The 17,112-nt window shown below is 49.1% G+C and overlaps 1 protein-coding gene and 1 long non-coding RNA gene across 3 annotated transcripts; one reads left to right on the forward strand and one right to left on the reverse strand.

The window, feature by feature from the left end:
• Positions 1-467: 467 nt before the first annotated feature.
• D530033B14Rik (RIKEN cDNA D530033B14 gene) lies at positions 468-1,678 on the reverse strand. The gene has a single exon (NR_165180.1). It is a non-coding gene; the product is annotated as an RIKEN cDNA D530033B14 gene (long non-coding RNA).
• On the forward strand, positions 1,113-15,464 carry 1600014C10Rik (RIKEN cDNA 1600014C10 gene). 2 transcript variants are annotated; one of them, NM_001085385.1, is given in 4 exon segments: positions 1,113-1,417; positions 6,502-6,672; positions 12,600-12,685; positions 12,687-15,464. In NM_001085385.1, coding segments are annotated over 3 exon segments (426 nt in total). In that variant the 5' UTR covers positions 1,113-1,417; positions 6,502-6,512; the 3' UTR covers positions 12,867-15,464.
• Positions 15,465-17,112: the final 1,648 nt, after the last annotated feature.

Genomic DNA, 17,112 nt, shown 5'->3' on the forward strand with positions numbered 1-17,112 from the left:
GAGGAAGGGGACAATAAGCTCCCTTGGGCTTCTTATATGAGGCCACTAGTCACCTCCCAAAGGTCCACTACTAAAGACTTTCAGTGTGTGAACTTGGGGATAGGAAGGAAGAAAGTTGAGGGAGGGTCTCCATCTGCAGCCTAGGCTGGCCTCAAACCCTGATGGATTTGCTTGTTTGTTTGAGACAAGGTTTCACTATGTAGCCTGGGTCAGCTAGAATTCTCTTTGTAACCAGGCTGGCTCCAAACTCATGAGATTTGTTTGTTTCTGTCTCCCAAGTGCTTCGATTAAAGGTGTACACCCCTGCACCTGGTAGCTAGCCTCAAATTGTTGAGCTTTCTGCCTCAGAAGGAGCTCTATCTGAGTAACAGGATTGTGGATGTACACACACCTACTGTGCACCTCTTTCACAGACGGCCTCAGCCGCTACTGGCTGTCTAGGAACACTTCTAGGTGTCAGGGTGATAATTTTAGGGCTTTATTCATCGTCGGTGTGGATGTCTTATAGCCTAGTCTCTATTCTCCACTGAACTTTCCTGTTCCCATCATTGCTACATACTTCTGATATTTAGGCAAAGGAGAAAACAAGCGAGTCCGGTTCTCGACCTTGCCACCAGAGGGCGCTGCCCGCGGGGGACATTGAAGCGCCTCACCTCATAGCTCCACAGAGAGCAAGGAGCTAATCTATTCTTAGCCTCAGTTAACTTTGGCTCTTGAAAGTCACCCAAACTCGGGCAAAAGCTCCTACTCGAAAACGCACAGACTTTTCCACTCCAGCCAGGAGAATCTTGATGTTAAAAGGGGTTCGAGGCCTTCTAAGAAGACAGAAAAGAAGAAATAATATGGCCCTGCACAGATCATCTGTATGCCCGCAGCAGCTCTCCACCCCCACCTGGCAGATCGCGCTAGGGGCCACTTGGACCTAGACTGGAGTTCGCTCGCCACACTCTCTATTTGGGTGGCATTGGCTAGCCCAGTCCCTCTGTATCTAGTTTGTCACTGACAACCGTGCGTACTCAAGACTTTGCTCAGGGTTAAAGTTCAGTATTGGGAGAGATACCAGATTTGGCATATTTTCAGGCCAGCCCTAGAGTCCTTGGGACCAGGGGGCGGGGACTGCTCCCTAGGCCTCTCTGGATTTTTCTGTTACTCTGCTCTCTTTCTGAGTGGCTCCCTTTGCCCTGCAAGTGGAGTGGGCTCTGTTCTGGTCTTAGGAGGTCTGAAAGCTATACCAGCCCCTGCGCGTCCCACGCAGGCCCCAGCGTTAATTAACCAGCAGTCGCTCCTGACAGCCAAGCCCCTCTATCATCTCCCAGGTCCAGGACCCTGTGGGAGAAAGGGTCCGGCAAGTCACAGACCCAGCCAGCGCAAAGGGCGATCGAGGAGAACCTTCCAGGAACCGTCCCAGATCCTAAACGTGAGGTTGGGCACTGAGTGGGGTGGCCAGGCGGAGAGGAAGTGGGGGCAGCGGGTCCTCGCGACACAGAGTCCCCTCCCAGATGCTCCCCATTTCCGCAGGCACAGAGCTTCCTAGCCTGGGTCTTGGTGTCAGTCAATCAGACGCTGGGGCGCGGAAGGGACGCCTCGCCCCGCCATCAAGATCTTTCCCCAGGCCTGTCCCATCTTGAGGACCCAGACTCATGGGGACCCAGAGCTCGGCGACCCGGAAGGCCGGCGGAGCCGGAAGGTGGGAGGGCGGAGCCAGGGTGGCGGTGGCCTGTGAACGCCTCTCTGGAGCTGGCAGAGCAGAGCCGGCCTCAGTGCCTTGGCGGTCCCAGACTCCAGCTCGGTAAAGGTGCGCGCGGGGAAGCCGGGGTCTGCGAAGCCGGTCGGGGACCCTACGGTGTCAGGCCCAGTGCTAGAGCTGTTCATCTCAATGCAAAGGACCTGAGACACTGAAGGCCTAAGCTGCAGCGCCGAGGTTGGAGTAGTCAGCAGCTCCGTGCGCTTCCAGCCGCAACCTGGATGCTTGGGAGTGCGCGTGCGCGGTGCGGTGTCTTCCCACAGTTTATGCCTTCTGCCTAGCGGACTGCTGTGCTTGGCCCAGAGAGGGAGGAAATCTGGGCTCTAGCTTAGGGATGGCCAGGAATGAATGTCAGGGGATCAAAGGGCCAGATTAATTGGAGCTGTTGTTGAAAAACGTTCTTCTATGACTAAGTAGATAAGGTGCATGCATGGCCGGGTGCAGAGGGCACGGTGCTGCTGAGTGATGGGTGTCAGTTAACTCTGCGAGCTATGTAGCGAACCTACCACTGACCACTTCTGATCTTTCAAGAGAAATTAGGAAGATCTAAGATATATGTAAGATTGTATTATTGCTGTTAGTTTGAGACTGGGTCTCACTATGTAACCTTCACTGGTCTTGATCTGGGAGTCCTACCATAGCCTCCCCCATGCTGGGGTTATGGGAGGGAGCCAGCACACCCTCGATATCTTCTTATTTTTAAATACCAACAATCAAGTAAGTAAACAACTTAGTAGGCTGGAAGAACAGGGTGATGAACTTCACAGAGGACAGAGTACAACTGGGGAATTCCAGACAGGGGAGCAAATATTGCTATTTGGCCAAAGACCTGTTTTCCACTCAGTTTCTGTTTGTTTCTCCCTGCAGCCTCCCCTTACCCACCCCCTACCCCTGACACATTTCCTCCCTCTACTCTGGGGATTTGAATCCCAGCTTCGTCTAAGATTGCTATAAAGAACATGGAGCCCCCTGTTACTCTGAGGCCTCCTCCTCTGTTCCTCACAACTTGATTGGACTCAGGTCAGGCTGCTGTCCAAAGGTTTGAGTTTTTCACCTCCTCTGTGTATGGGAGCCCTGCTGTCATCTTCCCTCCAGTCTGGGTGACTATAGGACATCAGGGCTCCCAGTTAGCTTTTGTCTTCCCTATGGCTGGCAGATGGACTTCCGGTGAACAGGACCTGTTTTGAGGACAGCATTATTGAAGTCGTTCTGCTCCCGTGGGAAGGTCCTGTCTTCTGCGCCCCCCATCTCTTCCTCGCAGACAGACAGAGGTGGCCCCTGGAAAGAGGAGAATGGGGCGTGTTACCTTTCAATTTCTTGAGCCTGAAGAATTCAGAAAGTGAAAGCTTTCACATAGACTCCAGGTCCCAAACCTTTCTTTCACCACAAAAGCCTGTTGCTGCCATAACTTCTGGAATTACTCTTCAGGAAACCTAGGCCAGCCTTGCCTTGCCTTGGAGACTGCAGAAGCCCAGCTGGGGCGGAACCTTTCTTGCCCGGCTCTCCTGCCCCCTGACACTTGCTAAGGAGCCTGGCTTGTCTTCTGGCAAAGGCTTGTCTGGGCGTGGTAGAGATTGAGAATGGCATGTGCATGTTGGAACCTTTTCTTTTCTGCTCCATGGGCTTTGACTTAATGTTATTCAGAGCAAATCTGGAGGTAGATAATTCTTTGAGTAGGTAATCAGGGGTAAGATGGGTGAGTCCAGTACTCATTCCCAGCTCCCTCCCCCCACCCTGCCCACACTTTTACATTCTGTAGTTTCGGCTACTCACAGCCAAGTAGTAAGTGAAAAAAAAATTCAGAAATGAACAGTTCATGAGTTTGAAATGCTATGCAAGTTTTAAGTCATGGGCTGTTCTATATGGTTAGAAATTTCATTCTGAGTAGTAGTAGTAGTAGTGATGAGCTCAAGTAACCTCGTTTTATTTAACAATGGCCCCAAAGCTTAGGAGTTACAAGGTCAAGAAACCAGAGCAAAAAGGCTGGCTGGACGGATTGACCGTACTTTCAAGCATCTGCTGGAGTCTCCCTGTGTGTTCCTTATGGATGAGGGGGCAGCTGTGTGCATCTCTGTCCTAACTCCTTCACATGCCTTGTCTTGTTAGGAAGCCACCTTTTTGAGAGTGCAGATTCTTATTCTGTGATTTGGACTGGTGCCTGTGCTGGTGCTGAAGCTGGCCCTCAGAACCAGAATGTCACAGGCCTTGTGCTTCCGAGTATGGGTGGTGTCCTGCAGTCCTCTGAGACCTGGGCTGCACCTGAACAACAACAACAACAAAAAACCCAAAAGCTGGCTGTGCACCAAAGCTAAACTAGGAAGTGCTTAGCTACTTTACAGATTGGGGGTGGGGTATTAGTCTTTTGAAAGGAAGGTATTCATCTAAAGTTTGTCAGCATGGATAAGGAAGTCAGAGATGATGGTGCACACCTACAGTACTGGGAACCCCATACAGAAGGTCCATGAGTTCCAGGTTAGCCTGGGTTACATAGTAAGTAAAGAAATCTCAAAAGGGGATGGGGGTGACAAAATTGGACATTTCCAGGACTAGAGCACAACATACAATGTCCAGAAGTTTTTTTTTTAAGATTTATTTATGTATATGACACTGTTGCTGTCTTCAGACACACTAGAAGAGGGCATCAAATCCCATTACAGGTGGTTGGTTGTGAGCCACCATGGGGTTGCTGAGAATTGAACTCAGGACCTCTGGAAGAGCAGTCAATGCTCTGAACTACTGAGTCATCTCTCCAGTCCCCCAGAAGTTCTTTAAAATAGCCCTTGTGACAGTATGGTGGCTCCGTGGGTTCCTTATAAGGGCCCAGAACTCCCAGAGTCTCAGAGACAATTTTACATGAAGAGATTTGGATTCTGCGGAGTTCTTGGGTATCAAGAAAAACCAAGCAAAGCCCAGGAGAATGTCAGCCTGTTGATGGTAGCCTGGGACTCCCTCAGGAAGTTCCCTCAGCTGACTAAGGCCTCAGCCTCCTGGGAGCAGGAAGCGTCTCTTGGAAGTGTCACATCTGCTGCTTTTTCTCAGCAGCCTTATGAGGTGGCCTCTCAGCGTGTGGTCTCTCCTTACCTACTACTCCCTCTGTGGGGCACAGTCCACCTCACCTATGGCAATGCCTCTATCCCTCACTTCCCAGCCAGCAAGGCAATGCGTCCTGATCCTAGCAAACTGCTCGTAGGCTCACTGTTCTTCAGGGCTGCCTGTGGTTTCCTGTATCTTGCAAGCCCATGGTTTCCTGTATCTTGCAAGCCCCCGGGTGGCTCTTGTTTTGAGACATGGTCTCTTGCTCTGTAGGGCAGGCAAGCCAGATCTCACTGTGTAGCCCAGGCTGGCCTCAGACTCATCTGACCTTTCTTCTACTTCCTGAGTGCCAAAATTGGGCCTATGAGCCACCATGCCAAGCAGCCAGCCTCTGGAGATCTTTCAGTTATTTTGTTCTATGATTGTTTCATCTCGGTAGTTTATACTGTTCCTGGTTTTCTTTATTATTAATTAACTAAGTAATCATTATTCTTTTTATCTTGGTAGAGAGTCTAGCTATCTAACCCAGGCTCTCCACGGGCTCATAATCCTCCTGCTTTAGCTTCCCAAGTACTGAGTATTGCCTTGTGGTACCATGCCTAGCTCTTGTCTCTGCCTGTAATGTCCCAACAGGGTCCACAGTGCAGAGTCAATCACTCTGCATCCCTCTTGCTCATCCTTTACAAGGACCTAGCCTATAAATGGTCTCTCTTCATCTTTCTTTTCTTTTCTTTTCTTTTCTTTTCTTTTCTTTTCTTTTCTTTTCTTTTCTTTTCTTTTCTAAGTATTGTTCATGCCAAACATATTGTCTCCCATGTAGAATTGTACTTTCAGCCCCATTTTCACTCCATATTAAAGCTAAGTATCTGACTATTGGCTTCAGGCTCAGCAGGCAAGTGCCAGTGTGGCTCAGAATCTTGTCCTTTCCCCACTTTCTTGCTTGGCTCAGATACCTTGTCACATCAAGAGGCCATCTGGATTTGGCTTTTCCTGTTCCTGACAGCCTTTATACATTGAAGGTTTCGTGAGCCACTTTGGAAGTGTGTTTGTGTGAGAGGTCAGGTTAGCTTGGTAGGAGCAAGTGAAGCCTGTGGCTGAGGCTGTTTCCTCATTTGTCAGAAGTCTGAAGTTAATCAGAAGGCAGAAAAGACCTTTCATCCACTCGGCTGCTTCCTTCCGTAGCTTGTTAGCTCATGCCCAGGCTCTTGGCTTCAGAGAAGCACAGAGGGCTGCGTGCCTCTCTGGCATGCACATGGCCAAGCAATTCTTCCCAGAAGATGGGAGCTCCTTCTAAAATGCTATAAAGTGTTACATTGGGTTAAAATACTCATAAGTGTATTAAAAAAATCTTCCTTTCAGCTATAAGGTATAGTGGTAGTATCTCTCCTATTATCCCAGCACTCAAAAACCTGAGAGAAAATGATTATGAGTCCAGACTGGTCTGGAATATGTAGCAAGACTTTATCTCAAAAAACAAATGCAAACATGCACCGAAGAGATGACTCTGAAGTTAAGAAAACTGGCTATCGTTCCAGAGGACCTAGGTTCAATTCCCAGCACCCACATGGTATCTCACAATGGTTTGTAACTCTAGTCTAGTGGGTCTCTGCCTTCTGAGGGCACAGACACATATGCAGCAGGACACATGTATACTTTTTTTTTTAAGTACACAAAATGAGCAAACACCAAAGCCCACCTATCTATCTCTCTGAATCATCTCCTAGGGTCTGCTGAGATGCCCATCATGGTAGATGACATCATGAGGCTTCTGTGCTCCATTTCCCAGGAGAGGAAGATGAAGGCGGCCGTCAAGCACTCTGGAAAGGGTGCCATGGTTGCGGGGGCAATGGCCTTCGTCGGTGGCTTGGTTGGTGGCCCACCAGGAATAGCTGTTGGTGAGTGAGGGTGATTTTACAGGTACAGCCAGCCTTGGGGCTATCATAAAAGCTCAAGGGTCAGGCCTGTCATCCCTGCACTTGGGATCCAGGAACATGGGAAGTTCAAGGATAGCCTGAGCTACAAAGTGTGTTTCAGGCCTCCAGCATGGTTGGGGTTTTGGGAACACATGGGAGAATGACCTGGTAAGTACGAATGGTGCCAGTCACATGGCCTGCCTGGTCCTGTTTGTATGGTATGCCCCATCTGCTTCTGAGCTTCTGAGCTTTTGTGTAATGCAGAATTCTCTTGGCCTTGGTGTTTGTATCTCTCAGAGCCTGCAGGCACCTTTCCTCCAATGCCAGGAACCCTTTCCTGGAATTCTTCTGCCCTTTCTCTAGAGATATATCTATCCTTGAGTCTAAAAGTACTGGGTGTCTGGGTCCCGAGAAGGGACCCAGAGAAGAAGCTAAGCCCGCCAACTTCCTTCCTTGAGTGTGGCTGTGTCTTTATGTGCCTTTTCCTGCTGTGAGAGAACACCATGACCAAAGGCAGCTTGGGGTCGGAAGGGTTTATTTCAGCATGAAGGAGAGACAGGGCAGGAACTCAGGGCAGGAGCCTAGAGGCAGGCGCTGAAGCAGAGACCACGGACTGCTGCTTCCCGCTTCTCTTGGCTCAGTGTGCTTGCTTTCTCCTCTGATGGACTGTTCAGCACAGTATGGTTAGCATCCCCACATAGGCTGGGCACCTGCCACGTGCAGCTGGGCAGTTCTTCACTGACTGCTGTGGTTTCCAGTCCCCATATCCTAGCAGGCTGGGCAGAGGGGGGCTCTTTTGTGCTGAGGCTGGTTTCAGTTTCCCAGGTTGCCGACACCCCTTCCCGCTTACTCTGTACTTCCCTTCAGTGGCAGTGTTGACATCTGAGAAGGTTGCATTAAACGAAAGCTACATTTCATAGAAACGGAAGAACACACACAGATGGCCCAGACAGGAGCTCAGACATCAACTTCCTCCCACGACAGGAGAAGACAGCCCACATCTCGTTTCCTTAGAGTTGCCTTCACCTTCCACTCCTACCTAAGTGTCCTGGGGACGCTTGGCTGGGGCTGTTGTATCATATGGCTATGTCCTGTCCTGTTTCTGTTGTGGCAGCCCATATTTTATTCAGGTTGAGCAAGAACAGAGTCTGTCTGGACTTGCTGCCTCTGGCCCCTGGTCACGGTGGGTGCTTCATTTTCTTTAAAAGACACATAGCTTCTCCTTTCTCCAAAGGTCTAGTAGCAACTTGTGCATCGATGTCCTGATATCCCCACTGCATTAAGTACTCTTGTAAATCAAATATTGATGTTCTGTATGGAGGTAGTACAGATGCTTGCCGTACAGTCAGGTCAAGAGGTTCACTGGTATCAGGAGGAATAGTGCAGTCAGACTTGTATGAACATCCCTTCCTGGGATGCCTCTTTCCCTTAGAGACCAAATCTAGCTGCCCATTTGTAGGGAGCTGTCTGCTTCCAGAGCCACACTGCTTGGGTGTCAGTCTCTGTCTCCTGAGTCCAGCCTACAAGTGGGTTCTCCCTGACATAAGCTGGGTGGTCTGTTTACTTAATGAAACATTTATAAAGTGAGTATTTTTATTTTATATGCATGGGTGTTTTACCTGCGTGTCCATTAACTATATGCATGCAATACTCACAGAGGCCAGAAGAGGGCGTCAGGTTGTTTGGAACTGGAGTTAAGGATGGTTGTGAGCCACCCTGTGGGTGCTAGGAATCAAACAGTAGCCCTCAGCAAGAGCAGCCAGTGCCCTGCTCTTAACCACTGAGCCTACTCTCCAGCCCCACCTACCGTTTTTGAGCGATGATCTCTATGAATGTCAGACTGGTCTGAAACTATGTATCCCAGATTGATGTTCCTTAATGAGGTGGTACAGATGCTTGCAGTATGGTCAGATCAAGAGGTTCACTGGTGTTAGGAAGACAAAACTGAGTTCCTCATGCCTCAGCCGCCAGAGTGCTGGAATTACAATCATGGTGTCCCAGTATTAAAAGAAGCGAAGAGGAGGGCATCTCCGGGGAGTCCACAAAGAAGCAGTGATCATGGGGCTGGTGAGATGGCTCAGTGGGTAAGAGCACCCGACTGCTCTTCCGAAGGTCCTGAGTTCAAATCCCAGCAACCACATGGTGGCTCATAACCATCCATAACAAGATCTGACTCCCTCTTCTGGTGCGTCTGAAGACAGCTACAGTGTATTTACATATAATAAATGAATAAATCTTTAAAAAAAAAAAAAAAAAAAAAGAAGCAGTGATCATGCGCAGTGCTATCTGTTCCCGGACCATCCAAGAGCAGCTTTCCCTTGGGACCGGAAGCTGTGCTCCCAGGGCTCTCCGGGTCTCCCACAGCGCACTGCCATCCCGGCTGCTGGCTCTGAAACACCAGGGGAGCAGGATTTGGCTCAGTCGCCCCCTGCGTCCTCCACTCCAACACACACCTGCCCCCTCCTGCCAAGGCTAACTTCCCATTTAGCCACAGCCTGTCCTGCTGCGCACCTCCCTTAGACACACTGCTCTCTGCGTGCCCTGTTTTGCTGGTCCCTTCTGCTCTGCTGTTCCTGGCTTCCCCTTAGAGGGTCCTGGGAGCATTCTTTGGCCCTAAGGGGCCCCGTCTCAGAAATTCTGACAAGCGCCATAGGCTGACCTGGCAGCAGAAAGTGTGGTCAGTGCAGTGGATGCTTAGATCCCAGCTTGTCCTTCACCTCCCCACCCCCAAACTGTCAGATGGGCTTCTCAGTTATTCTGCCCCACCTTACCCAGATCCTGCACGAGACTGGCTAAGCCTCTTGGACTACAGTAAATAGGAAAGATGCTGACCCGCCCACCTTGTTGTCACCTGGGGCCTGATGCAGTGACGTAACCACCTATCTCCTAAGTGAGGTTCTATTTCTCTGGCTTCCACCTAAGGCAGACAGGATGCTAACTTGCCTCCCGACTTCCACTCTAGGCCGTTCCCTTCCTCCAGGAGGCGCTAAGGAGCTAGCATTGCTCTCCTTTTGCTCCTCCCTGCCGCACACCCTCAGGGTTCTGGTTCCATCTTTTCCTCTGTTCACAGAGAACCACTGGACAATCGTGTTGATTTTTGGTCGATGTTCAATCTTAGACACCACTATTGTTGCTACTACCAGCACCAAATGGTCACCCCCCCCCACCCCGTTTTGCCTGCACTCTCCTCCCCAACAACATTTTAGGGGAAGGGGGGCTGGGGCGCAGTAGGCTGGTTTTTGGACTACCTCACACCAGGGAGGATGGGGCCCTGCCCCTTGGATGCTGTAGCAGAGTGAGGAGGGGTGCCCACTTTAATGGGGAAAGTGTGTAGGAAAACCTTTTCCCCTTGTTCTGTAGGGTAGGGGTAGCCAGTATTGGTGCCAGCCTCCGACTCCTCATCTGCGTTTCTGTTTGCAGTTACTTGAATTTTTTTTAAAGGCCTTTTCTTGAAGGAAAAAAAATTCATTTTGGAGTAGCAATATGTAGAAGTTGCAAATATTTTACAGAAAATCCCTGTGTGTCCCTCAGTCAGGTTTAGTTTTAGTGGGAATGTTTCCCGGTCGGGACCGAGCCGCCAGCACTCATGCAATCCTGTGAGATCTCTGTGACTGACCAGTCAGTGCTCAGTGGCCTTGTTTTTCTTCCAGTTGCCACTTTTTTTTTTTTTTTTTAATTTGAGACTAGGTCTCACTGTGTAGCCCTGGCTGTCCTAGAATTCACTATGTAGACTAGGCTGGCTTTAGACTCAGAGATCCCCCTGCATCTGCCTCCCAAGTACTGGGATTAAAGGTGTGGGCCCCTATGCTCAGCTGACACCTTTTATTGTTTGTTTGTTTGTTTTTCTGAGACAGGGTTTCTCTGTCTAGCACTGGCTGTCCTGGAACTCAGAGATCTGCCTGTCTCTGCTTCCAAATGCCTCCAAATGCTGGGATTAAAGGTGTGGGCCACCACATTGCAGCTGTCTTCAGACACACCAGAAGAGGGCATCAGTTCCCATTACAGATGGTTGGTTGTGAGCCACCATGTGGTTGCTGAAAATTGAACTCAGGACCTCCTGAAGAGCATGCAGTCAGTGCTCTTATCCGCTGAGCCATCTCTCCAGCCCAACACTTTGCTTTTAAAACCTCGTTTTCCGTAGTCTCTTCTGGCCCGTGACAGTTTCTTAGCCCTTCCTGGTTTTCCTGACCTTGATAATGGGGGAGAGGGGGTGCTGGCAGGTGTTTTATAGAATTCTCAGTTGTGTGAGGAGCTTCTCCTGAGCCTTGGGAGGGAACGCCCCTGAGGTGAAGTATCTTCTCCATCAGTCCAGGGATACACGGCATCCCGTGGCATGTCCAGTGAGGCTGACCTTGGTAACTTAGTCAAGGTCATGTGTGATGAGTTTTTCCACCCTTGCGATTTTGGTTTCTTACCCCATATTCTGTCCCTTGGGAACAACTGAGTCTACCCAGGCTGCATCTGTGACTGTCTGATTGCTGATATGTACAGTTCATGGGAGGCTTTGAAGATACAGATCTAATGTGCCCAGTGACAGCGGTTGTCTGGCACACAGAGAAACCCTGTCTTGAAAAACAACAACAACAAAAAAAATTTAAAAAAATAAAAATTAAAAACAATGTTTCTAGGAGGGAGGGACTCTGTGAAGGGGACCAGGAGGGTGTTTGGGATGTAAATATGGAAAGGCAGACAGACAGACAGACAGACAGACAGGATGCATGCCTATTAAGAGAGCTTGGCTGGCCCCTGAGCCGCTCTCCCACGCTTCTCCCACAATACCAAGCACCTGGAAAAACAGTGAAAGCAGAAATCTAAAAATAGTGTTTTCTGACTGGGCAAGGAGGCTCGCACACACTTATGATACTCAGCTGAGATGCTGAGGCAGGGGGATCAAGAGTTCTAGACTGCCCCTGGCTCTATAATCAAAAAAAAAAAAAAAAAAAAAAGTAAGAGAAAGTAAAACCAAGCCCCTCTGGAAAGAGAACTAGTAAATTCTGTTAGGTTTGTTTGGAGGAATGGGATGACAGAATCTCCAAGAGAACAACTTGCCTTGCCACCAGAGTCATTCCCCATGTGAGTTCTCTAGGAATTCCCTAAGCTCAAGGGCACAATTCCTATCCCCCCTGAATTTATATCGATTTGACACAAGCTTGAGTTATTTTGGAATGGGGAATCTCAACAGAGAAAATGCCTCCTGCTAGACTGGCCTGTGGGCAAGCCTGTGGTACATTTTCTTGATTGATGATTGATGTGGAAGAGCTTGGCCCATCGTGGGTGGTGCCATTCCTAAGCTGGCGGTTCTGGGTGCTAAAAGAAAGCAGGCTGAGCAAGCCAGTGAACAGCGCTCCTCTGTGGCCTCTGCATCAGCTCCTGCCTCCAGGCTCCTCCCCAGACTTCCCTCAGCTATGGAGTATGATCTGAGGTGTAAGATGAAATTAACCCTTTCCACTCCAAGTTGTTTATTGTCATGGTGTTTTATTACAGCAATAGAAACCCCTAAGACCGCCACACTGTGGAAATGGTTCAGGCTCCCAGCCTTTCCAGGCAAATGGCTTTCCCCAGAAGATGCACGTCCCTCTCGGCTTCTCCTTTATGGAGACAAATTGCTCTGGGAGCCACAGCGGGTGGGGGTGGGGGGGTGTTCCTCAGTCATGAAGGGGATCTTAGTTGGCACAGTTCTGAGGTAGGGAGGGTGTAAGTGAGGGGCATTGGGAACAACCAATTTGAGTATCAATTATGTGGACCAAATGGACTAGAGACCACATCAACCTTTGCCCTGCAGAGTGCCTGGCAGAAGCTGGGCGTGCTGTGACCTGGTGAATGTCCCCACTTGTCATGACTCTCAGCAAGAAACAAAGGCCATTGTTGGGGAATGAGGCTGACTAATTGAGCCCTTCCTTGTTTTCCAGGGGGGACCGTTGGGGGCCTGTTAGGTGCCTGGATGACGAGTGGACAGTTCAAGCCCGTTCCTCAGATCTTAATGGAGCTGCCCCCCCGCTGAACAGCGGAAACTTGTTAACGAAGCCATGGCCATCATCGGGAACTTGGACTGGACAGACGCAGTGCAGCTGACTGCTCTGGTCATGAGCAACCAGGCCATGCAGCAGAGGCTCTTGGCCATGCTAACGACCTATGTCACCAAGGAGCTGCAGGCTGAGATCCGCTATGAGGACTAGGCCCCGCCCCCTGGGGAGTGGGGCTCTCATTTTAGATGATTCTATGGCTCATTGAAGGTGACCAGGGAATGGGGGAAGCCTGACTTCTGGGAAACTTGTCTAATACCAGCATTGATTGTAAGCCGCCATGCTAGTGCATTCTGTTGGACCGTCCTGCTGGAGAGGCATCAGCCATGCCTCTTGGGCTGTGTGTGCTATGGAAGGGTACAGGCGTGCCTGCTGTAGGCATTCACGGACAGCTTGGAGTCCTCCCGATGACCATGTGGGTCTAAAAGGTTCTCATGTTGTTGGCTGGCCGACCATAGCAGATGCTTCTCTTTCTGTGAAGTGTACCTCCAGGTACCTGTCACAGGATCGAATCCCCTTAGACTCTGGGGTCTTGGGGTTCAGAGCCAGCTCTTGTCAGGATTGTGCTAACCTGCTGAGTGTTTCCTTCCCTTGGCTAAGGACTTCCCAGTGGTCTCATGGTGACAACTGTCCCTCCTTTGAGTGAAGCCACAGATGCCAGGCAGGTTCTATTCTCTGCTACAGGCTATGCCCTAGACGCTCTTGAGTAACTTTAGTTTAGCTTGTAGGAGCTTCTTCTGCCTCCTTAAGAAAAATCATGGCACTTCATTATATTTTATTTTCCATGTCGATTCTGGACTCTTTTTGTTCTCTCCACTTTCGTAGCCTAAATTCATTTAGCTCTGTTTTCTTTTTCTTCTTACTATGTTTCCTTGGGCTAGCCTTGAAGTCCTGGGCTCAAGCTACATAGCTGGGACTGTAGGCTTGTGCCACCATACCTAGCTTTACCTCAAAGACTGTTGTCCACTCTACTTTTCCTAAGCCCTCCCGTGTTCTCCTGTCTGCTGGCTGCAATCTATAATTCATTTGTGTGAAAAGACAAAATTACCAATGACTTGAGTTCAGAGATCCTAACATAGCTAGGTGCTATGGTGCAGACCCATACCCACGGTCCCAGATAATTGAAAAGCTGAAGGGGGAACATCCTTGGGCCCAGGAATCCAAGGACAACCGGACATTGTGGAAGCCGGGAGATAGGTGGGGACACACACATCTTCTTAGTTAGCTTTTATTTGCAGTCACGGAATCAAGAGGCAGCAAGTGCCCTGGTGAGACGGAGAGAGAGGGTGGACAAGGGCGAGCAAGGGAAAGTGGAAACAGCAAGAAAACTAGATTAACCTCCCGTGACACTGGCTGTTTATGGATTGGGCTAGCCTCGCCTCCATTTCCCTAAGTGACGGAGGCTCAAATCTGACATTAGCTTGTTTGTTTTCCTTGTGTTGTGGATGGAAGCCAGGGCCTTGCATAGGCTAAGTGCCACCCCTGAGCGCTGCTCCTAGTCCTCCTCTCTGCTGATTCCCGCCCAGCCTGGTCCCAGCCCTTGAGTGACTCAGCTTTGGTCTGGTCGGTTGGTCCCAGTGCTGGAGCTCAACATCTAACATTGTATCCATTTGATTAAGTATTTGATACTTCCTCCTTATCCCTCCTTGGAGGTGCTCACTCACTGAGGGCAGGAGCTATGTGTCTCGGTCACTTCTCCTGCCTCCAGCTTGCTCCTGCCTGGCACCATGGCTTTTGTGGGGTAGACACTCAATAAATATATATTTTTAAAGCTATGTATTTCATATCTTTCTGTTTGTTTGTTTATTTATTTATTTATATCTTTACTTATTTATTTTACATGTTTTGTCTGCATTTATATAAGTACGATGTATGTGTCTGGTTCCCACAGAGGCCACAGGAGGCACTGGACCTCCTGGAAACGATGTTACTGACAATTGTGAGCCGCCATGTGGGTGCTAGGAACTGAACCCAGGCCCTCCATTAGGGCATCAATGGCTAAACAATCTCCCTCCTCTAGGTTTGGGTTTTTAAACCTGGGTTTCTCCATGTGATTCTGGTTGGCCTCAAACTCCTGGTCTTTCTTCCTGCCTCAGCCCCTTGAACTCGGAGACTACAGGCAGGCATTTCCAAGCCAAGACAAATACGTTTTGTTGTTGTTAGAAGTCTTTAAGTTCTTATTGTTTGCCTTTTCTTTGTTTAGTTTTTTGTTTGTGTTTGTGTTTTGTTTTGTTTTGAGACAGGATCTCATGTAGCCCAGGCTAGCCCCCAACTCTATGTAGCCAAAGACGACCTTGAACTCTTGATTCTCCAGCCTCCATCACTGCCAAGTGTTGGGAATTACAGAGATAATACCTTTATGTGAGACTTCAGTAGGTATTTTTGGAAGTTATTGTTCTGAAATCACTTCCTGTGGAATTCCTCCAGGAAGGAAACATGTGACAGGAGAGACCTAGAATCCAGTTTTAAGCTTTTTGAAACCACTGAGCTGCTAGCCACGGAAGCTGGAGTTTGGCCTGGTGTCCCTAGAACCCAGAGCCTCGCTTGAGCACCATGTGGTCCCTCAGTTTTCACAAACAGGTTTGGGACATGTTTTCACATGAAATAGTTTTAGTCAAATGTATGCTGTCTCTGAAGTGGGGTATCCCAACCTCAGATAGTTCCACCCCAAGGTATCCCCCATGCTATATCCTTTCAGAACTACTACCCGACTATCATCAAATTACTAATAAATTACTTTTCCCTGAAAAAGTCACTCTCTGTGTATTTTGTGGAAACCACTTCTGAAGCCTTTAACATCAAAAGGAAGATTGCTCCATCTGAGGCTTGACAGGACAGGTAAAAGCTCCCTGGCCCGGTTCGTGGCGGCCATTTCTGGCCAGCATGCGCCATGTTACTGCAAGCCATGTTTAACCTCCACCAGCCCTCCAGCCCCAGTCCTGTGTAGGCAGTGCTGGGACCGGGGCTCTCTGTGTGGCGGCAGCCCAGACTTTCTGCAGTCTGAGGGAGGTGCTGGTCTAAGGGCCAGCTTTGCAGTACAGATCTCTCTGTGTAAAGGAAGCCTCCTGTGGACTTCACCCCATGGGGATAAGGCTTTGTCTTACAGTCTGCCTCAGTGAGCCTTTGCTGGGTTGCCTGTGTGACCTGGAACTCACCATGTCAGTGGAAGGTGTTGGGGCAGGGCTGTGAGCAGATGCTGTCTTTGGAAACTGGCTCTTCTGGTTCAACCTGACATTCCTGTTCCCATTCTCCCGGCTAAACAGTAAGGGACCCTCACAACCCCTAGCTCACAGCCCCTTAAGCCAAAAGTCTAAAATCAGAACACTACCTCCAGTTGCTATAGCTCTGAAGTTGCCAGCCTTTAGTACAGAGGTGAAGATGTTGGTTGGCAGATCCGGGGCAATGAGATCCCAAGTAAGATCTTTTTAGCTCAGTGTTTCAAGTTAGGGGATGTTTCTTTTTTGTTTTGTTCTGTCATTTTGAGTCGGGGCCTCACTATATCCCTGTACAGTGTAGGCTGTGGAGCTCAACAATCCTCCTGCCTCAGCCTCCCAAGTACTGTGAGTAGAGGCATGTGCCCCGTTTTGAACAGTATGTCAAATTCTGCAGTTGCTTACACCCAAGCCTTTAGAAAAGTTAAGAGTTGTAATAGAATCCCTTTGTTAGGCCTGGCATGAACCTTAAAGGGAGCCAGGATGTGGAGAAAGAGGAACACTCCTCCATTGTTGGTGGGATTGCAGGCTTGTACAACCACTCTGGAAATCAGTCTGGCGGTTCCTCAGAAAATTGGACATAGTACTACTGGAGGATCAGCAATACCTCTCCTGGGCATATATCCAGAAGATGTCCCAACCGGTAAGAAGGACACATGCTCCACTATGTTCATAGCAGCCTTATTTATAATAACCAGAAGCTGGAAAGAACCCAGATGCCCCTCAACAGAGGAATGGATACAGAAAATGTGGTACATTTACACAATGGAGTACTACTCAGCTATAAAAAAGAATGAATTTATGAAATTCCTAGCCAAATGGATGGACCTGGAGGGCATCATCCTGAGTGGGGTAACACATTCACAAAGGAACTCACACAATATGTACTCACTGATAAGTGGATATTAGCCCAAAACCTAGGATACCCAAGATATAGGATACAATTTGCTAAACACATGAAACTCAAGAAGAATGAAGACTGAAGTGTGGACACTATGCCCCTCCTTAGAATTGGGAACAAAACACCCATGGAAGGAGTTACAGAGACAAAGTTTAGAGCTGAGACGAAAGGATGGACCATGTAGAGACTGCCATATCCAGGGATCCACCCCATAATCAGCTTCCAAACGCTGACACCATTGCATACACTAGCAAGATTTTATAGAAAGGACCCAGAGGTAGCTGTC

The sequence above is a fragment of the Mus musculus genome, chromosome 7 (genome assembly GCF_000001635.26).
Source record: "Mus musculus strain C57BL/6J chromosome 7, GRCm38.p6 C57BL/6J".
Classification (NCBI taxonomy): Eukaryota; Metazoa; Chordata; class Mammalia; order Rodentia; family Muridae; genus Mus; species Mus musculus.